Below are 7500 nucleotides of genomic sequence, written 5' to 3' on the forward strand. Positions count from 1 at the left end.
GTGGGATTGAGGTGGAGGAGGAGGAGGTGGAGGAGAAGGAGGAGGTGGAAGAAGAGGAGGTTGGGGCTGAGATGCAAGGAGAACAGAGGGGGATCACGTAGAGGTGCCACCGTCTCAAGACAGGAAACTGGGCCCAAAAACCCCCACAGGAGCAGGAGTTTGACGGGATGCCCAGCGCAGCACAAAGCCGGGGACACGCTGTGACCAACAGCTCTCTGGACGGAGCCAGCGGAGAGGAGGGTAAACAGTGGGGAAAGAGAGAAAGAAAGAACGAAAGATGAAAGAAAGAAAGAGAATAAAAGAAAGAAAGCAACAGGGAACAAGAGAGAGGGCTAAAGGGCCCACGTGATAGAAAAGAGAAGTAGAACAAGAGATGGTGGACTGAAAGTAAAAAGAGACGTGGAAGGAAGGACAATGGAGAGGAACAGCAAACAGAGAAATAAATCTACAGGATGAGGAGGTAGAAAAGGAGTCCAGTGTGGGGAGAGAAGGGGAGGGAGGAGGTGAGGAGGGAGGAGGGAGGAGGGAGGAGGTGAGGAGAGAGGAGATGAGGAGGTGAGGAGGGAGGAGGTGAGGAGGGAGGAGATGAGGAGGGAGGAGGTGAGCAGGAAGGAGATGAGGAGAGAGCGAGGGCCTGCTGGCCCCCGTGCTCTCAGGAGCCCAACAACCGGCCATCATGGCTCCGCCCGTCTGGCAGCCAATCAGATGCTCCTCAGGGGCCGGGAGGCTGCACCCTCCTTCAGGGAGTTAAGCGCTCACCCCTGGGTGACCCGCTGCGGGGCTGCGTTTATGGGACCCTGCGCCGAAGGCCCACCCCACCCTGCCCGACAGCACCCCCAGCCCCCTGTCTCCCACAATAGTGGCCCCATTCTCCCTCCAGCTAGATGGCTCATAAACTGCCAACGACTGTGAGTTTGTTTTCCTTTCCTCCCCACACAATGGGTGACGGCGGCTTGACATTGGATCTAGGCGTTAACACAGCACCTGTCTGCTCCAGTGTTTTAATCACTTATTATACATTTACTTATCATCCAAAGAGGGTATGTTCTACTCAGTGTTTCTTAACTAGACATGTCAATGTTTGGGGTCTCGACAGCTACACAGGGACACACTTACATTAGCACGGGTGCTAGCGCTGCAGCAGCACCAGAATGTCCCTACGGTATAGGGGTATGGGGGGGGCGGATGCCCGCGGCCCCCCTTGGACCGCTCACCCGTCTGCTCGCTGGCGCGCGTTGGTGGTGCGGGCGTGGGGCTGAGGTCTGGGCTCTGCTGACCGTTACTCCTGGGCTTTCAAACAGCCCCAGCTCTCTCTTTGAGTCTGGCAGTAGCCTCTCTCCACCACCGGCCCCACCTCCACCTTCCTCTACTACTCCATTAAACAGCCTAGACTCCGCCCTGCCCGGGTGTCATTCCCAGGTCAGAGCCCACCTTCCCTCCCCCATGCCGCCCCTGCACCAAACCCCCCCCCCCCCCCCCCTGGGTATGTTTAAATAAACCAGTCCAGCTGTTTGCCGTGAAAATGCCATTTACACCCGTTACACCCCATCCCCCTCCATACACACACACACACACACACACACAGATGTACACTCACACATATGCACACACACACACACACACAAACGCAGATGCACCTAACCCTCCCCCACACACACACTCAATTGCCTCCCATTATACACTCAACACATTCTTCTACACACTTAGCTATATCATCACGCAGAAAACTGAAAAACGCAAAGAGCCATGACACACAGCAAAAATGAGCTGAGCCACTGGCAGCGACCAGCGACCAGCCGACACCAAGATGGCTGGGTGAGGAGGGGGAGGGGGAGAGGGAGGGAGAGAGAGAGAGAGAGAGAGAGAGACAGAGAGAGAGAGAGGCAAAGAGAGACAGAGCGAGAGAGAGGCAGTCAGAGGACATAGCATATACTGTACTGCCCTTCTGCAGAAGTTCACCAGGACATGTGTATGTTGTCACACTGAAGTTCTCTCACTATTCTCAAGCGTTTCCCTGCTGGTCCCACGTGAACATCCCAGTAAGAACCCCTCTGTTGTCTACCGCATCCCAGTAAGAACCACACTGGTGTCTACCGCGTCCCAGTTAGAACCACACTGGTGTCTACCGCGTCCCAGTAAGAAACACTCTGGTGTCTACCGCGTCCCAGTAAGAACCACTCTGGTGTCTACCGCGTCCCAGTAAGATCCACTCTGGTGTCTACCGCGTCCCAGTTAGAACCACACTGGTGTCTACCGCGTCCCAGTAAGAACCACTCTGGTGTCTACCGCGTCCCAGTAAGAACCACTCTGGTGTCTACCGCGTCCCAGTAAGAACCACTCTGGTGTCTACCGCGTCCCAGTAAGATCCACTCTGGTGTCTACCGCGTCCCAGTAAGAACCACTCTGTTGTCTTCCGCGTCCCAGTAAGAACCGCACTGGTGTCTACCGTGTCCCAGTAAGAACTACTCTGGTGACTACTGCTTCCCAGTGAAACCAGGGACCACTGAATTGATCTCAGCTTGAGCGTTCAGATGCAGAAGGCCCTTTAATAAATGTATGAGTATTAAGTATGTATTCTGTGTGTAAATATACTGTATACTGTATATGGCTTCCACATGAACACCAGCATGTCAGAGACGCGATGGTCCTGAGATGGTTTCCTCTCACAGAGGTGGTATGTTCCTGGCCTCCCTTCTCCACTCCCACATTAAGCAGAATAAGGAAGAAAAAACCTCAGGAGGAGTTTCCACGGCAACAGTTTAAGTATTGTGTGGGGGGTTATTAATGTCCTCAAAAGCCAGCAGAGTTGAGGAATGAACTGGACTTGGATGTTTTCTCCATCAAGGTCAGTAGCCAGTGATATATATATATATATATATATATATATATATATATATATATATATATATATATTATATATATATATATTATCAATGTAATATTGCCCTGCTACTGATCCTTGTGGTGAAAACATGTCCTCTTGTCTGCCTATCATCGGCTTCTCTCTCTTCATGGTACAGCAGAGCTAGCAGAGCGCTAGCCGAGTGCTAGCACGCCCCGGCATTGAGCCAGGCATGAGTGTGAGTCCTTGAGGGAGGAGAAGCGTGCAGCTGAGCATGCTACAGCCCCACTCGCACAACATGCACTCTGGCACCTGTCTGTGTGTGTGTGTGTGTGTGTGTGTGTGTGTGTGTGTGTGTGTGTGTGTGTGTGTGTGTGTGTGTGTGTGTGTGTGTGTGTGTGTGTGTGCGCGCGCGCGCGTGTGTGTGTGTGTGTGTGTGTGTATGTGCGTGCGTGCGTGCGTGCGTGCGTGCGTGACTGCGTGTGTGTGTGTGTGTGTGTGGCTCTCACAACAGCTAGTGCTGAGCATGGACAGCCAACCTTTATTTTATTATTTTTCCATCAGGAATGTTAGGAGTCAAGGAAAGGGGAAGCTTAGTATTATATATATATATATATATATATATATATATATATATATATATATATATATATATATATATATATATATATATATATATATATACATATATATAGGCCTATTTGTGCTTTGATTCAGGGATGTCACCAGGAGCTGAATGTATAATTTGATATCAAGGCCGTGATCTAGTTAACGTAAATATTCCATTCATTATATTTACATTGATTTTAGGAAAATGGCCATGGTGGACATTATGGTTTGAATAATTATCCCTCACTGCTATGTATTTCGGCCAGCTTACTGTCAAAGTCAGCGTTTTGGGTGCACACTGACCAACCTGTTGAGTTTGGTTCCCCACTGGCTCTGCTCATATGATCAGTAAACAACAGAACTCCCCTCGCCCGGTCCAAACAAACACCCTCTAATGACCTGATCCGCCCGCAAACAGCGGGGGAGGGAAATATTAAAGGGCCCCTAAGGTATAATCTCCCAAATCATTAGCCACAGGGAGCCTGGGGTCCCGGGGGGCTTGGCTCTGGGCCCGGAGACCGTGGCTCTGGTCCTAGGACAGCCCCACAGGAGAGGGGCCCTCACTCACCAGTTGTTGACTTGCAAGATGGTCAGGCCTGTGTCTTGTGCGAGCTGCTTCTTCTGCTCCTCCGACGGATAAGGGTGCTGAGATACAGAGAGGGGTAGGGAGGGAGGGAGTGGGAGAGAGGGAGGGAAAGAAGGAGAGAGAGAGATATTAAATGAGAGCAGCAAAAAAGCATTTCAAAACGAGCAATGGTAGCGAGCAAGAACAACAAGACCCAGCATAACTTTGTGACATTGTTGTTGTCATTGTTAGCGTCAGCGAGTGCTAGTCAAAGAGCGGTTGCTAATCACTGGTGAAAACAGAGGCGTGGCCAGGACTCATTAGGGGAGAATGAAATGGAGCATAATTAATGGTTAAGAAATGCTGAGCCAATTAAGGAGTTTAGTGGAGTGGAGAAACAGCTCCATTAATTAGGGAGGCTGTAGGGGGGGGGGGGGGGGGGGGGGGGGGGGGGGGGGGTAATGCTACGCTACGACTGCTCCTGATGAGCCCTAAGACGGCTTGTTTCCCTAACAGTGGGGGATAAGGACCTGGCCTGGGGCTGTGAGGCTCCCTGAGGCCTCTATGTCTCTCTCCCTGAAGAGAAAAGGACCAGCAAGACTTTATCCATCCATGTGTTTCTGTAATCTGCTGTTTCCCCATCCCTGTCTCCAAACGGTAACAAGTATGTGGTGGGAGCATCTTCACATAGTATTTATGATGTTTGTATGGAAGAGCATACCTGGGTGTGCTGTGCTCTATTTTAAATAACATCAAACACATTTCGACCGAAATAGCCATTGTTCTGAATTGTGTTAATATTTCACAATGTAAATATCCATTTACAGTTCAAGCAGGACCACACCAGAAACTTGAATGAGCTCAAATTATTTGAAATACTTGGAGATTGTACATTTAAAACACCCCTCTGCCCACACCTAAAAAAGTCAAAAAGTATTGGACTTCATTGGATTTCCTTCCAAACTGACCTCCACCTCCACCTCCTCCACCTCCTCAACACAACGTGGTGGGGTTTGGAGGGGCCTTAGTATGCTGCTGTTGAACCAGCTCAACCCAGGAGAAATAAACACACCGTGGGCCTTTCCACGCCACTAAACTCAATGGCACACTCATTGCTGCACTAAATGTTTTGAGAGGCGCTCCCGTTTGATTGGTGCAGCCCTTCTTGTTTCCCTGCTCATGATGCTTGTGTTGACATTGTATTCATTTGATTCCCGTGTTTATCGCGCCTAGTGCTTCAACTATAGTTTTCCTTTGTTTGTGTTGGCTCTGAATGGCTTTGTGTGTATGGCAACCAGCTGTTACACATAAAACATGCACAGCCCTACTGTCCTTTAAAAAGACTGTGAAACAATTACATAGGATACAAAAACTACTTGACTGTTCTCAAACCACCACAACTCTGACGCTGAGAAGCTCTCTCCTCCTCTTACAGCGCTGTCTTCTCAAAGGGCTCTCGGATTACGTCCACACTGCCATCACTCCAGCTACACCACATCCATTTCTTCAGTGGAAACTAAGTCTTTTATTCTCCCCCCACCCCCAACCCGAACACACACACATCCACGTACACACACAATGACACAAACTCACACAAACCCACACACGCACACACATACACACACACACACACACACACACACACATATACAAAGACACAGATTCAAGCGCACAAACACACACACACACACGCACACTCAAATACACTGAGACACAGACTCACACACACAAACAGACACACACACATACACCAAGACACAGACTCAAGCACAAAAACACACGCAAATACACACAAACACATACACAAAAAAACACATGCGCATACTCAAATACACTGACACAGACTCACACACACAAACAGACACACACACATACACCAAGACACAGACTCACGCACAAAAACACACGCAAATACACACAAACACATACACAAAAAAACACATGCGCATTCACATGCACACGCACATAAACAGGGACACAGGCTCACACACACACACACTCACAAACAAAGACATACACAAACACAGTCACAGGCATACACACACACATAAAGAAAGGCAAACACACACACAGAAACACATGCACATGTACACGCACACAAAGACACACGTACACACAATGCTATCCGGTGTTACCGTCCCATTTGCTTGTCTGTTGTTATCCATGTGATCTGCTAGTGGGTCATTTTCCCAAAGTCCTTTTGATTTGCCACAGAGTGTTAATCACAATGTGGCTGCGTCAGATTTACAGCCTCAGTCACGGCTCCTCCTCCTCTGCTCCTCTTACTGAGGGCTTTGTTCACAGCACAGTGTCTGATGAGGAGCTGATGGCTGGACGTTGCTCCACGGCACCAGGAGCAAACATAACGAACAAGCTGCCAAGACTTAGCGCGACCATCTAACCATCTAATTATTGAGCGTGGTAACTAAGCTCATAAATCACCAAACGTCCGCTCTCCCTCAACAAACTGAAGTACTGGGACGTTTCCTCTGAGGCCTCACTGCGTGTTGTTGCCCAAGACAAATGTTCATGTAAGGAAAGTTGGAATGTAGATGATGTCATGTGAGTCTAATGTTCCCGTTGGCGAGGGAGGGGGTGGGGGGGGCTTGCATTATTAGCTGGAGAGCATGTTATCATCCTGCCTCATGAAAGTCTCTCTCGCTTTGCTTTTAAACATGCTGGGACAGCACCCAACCAAGCCCTGGGGGCCAAAGGGTGGGGTTGGGTGGAGGAGATCCAGCATCTCACTCCACCTGGGTGCACACGGTCTCTCTGGGGGGGGGGGGGTGAACACAAATACAACAAGTATGTTGTGGCAACCACTGGCATCAGGAAAAGTAAAAGAGAGGGGTAAAGAAAAGAAGCGCCGGCAGTGAGCTGGTCTGAAGTCAGTGTCTAAAAGGAAGTGGGGCTGGTGGAAAGGTGATCCCCCTCCAAACCCCCAAAAATCCCCACGGCTCCCTCAGGTTTAAAAGGGTTGTGAGTCTGACAGAACGGACGGCGGTTTGAGAGAGAGGAGCCCTGGACCAGAGAGTCCGTCTGGCCAGAGTCCCTCCAGCCAGCGGCCCCCAGGGTGCAGCGGGCAGCCGTGTTTCCACTCTGGAGCTGGATGAGCGGGTGCAGCTGGATGCTCCACCCTTCATAGGGACGGAGCAGAGCATGGAAGAGGTCTCTCCCTGGTCTGCTGTAAGTGGGGCCCTGAGGTCAGGTCTGAGTGGGGGCCCTTTGACCTTCTCATTGTACCCATGTCTGTTCAAAGGCTAGTGGTGAACCGACTCTAGCCCAGGAGGCCTCCCCTAGAGGAGCTGGATCCCTTCTCTTCTCACGTTCCCTCCAGGTGGAATGTTCTTTGCCGCAAGCTTTGCCTGTTGAGAGACAACCAGCCAATGGAGCGCTTTCTGCTTGGAGCCCGCGGGCCGGGTGGGGCCGGGGTCGGGCGGGGAAGTACAGGCCGGGACACATCCAGAGAGCTTCACTCCCTACC

General features: G+C 50.5%; 1 protein-coding gene across 1 annotated transcript in view; it reads right to left on the bottom strand.

Moving 5' to 3' along the window:
* Nucleotides 1-7500, bottom strand: part of LOC115540850 (homeobox protein Meis1) — a 36654-nt gene that overhangs the window by 12547 nt on the left and 16607 nt on the right. Inside the window, exon 9 of the mRNA XM_030352440.1 lies at nucleotides 4020-4096. Coding sequence (XP_030208300.1) covers nucleotides 4020-4096 — 77 coding nt within the window. The remainder of the gene's footprint in view (nucleotides 1-4019; nucleotides 4097-7500) is intronic.

This window comes from Gadus morhua, chromosome 3 (assembly GCF_902167405.1).
Source record: "Gadus morhua chromosome 3, gadMor3.0, whole genome shotgun sequence".
Lineage (NCBI taxonomy): Eukaryota > Metazoa > Chordata > Actinopteri > Gadiformes > Gadidae > Gadus > Gadus morhua.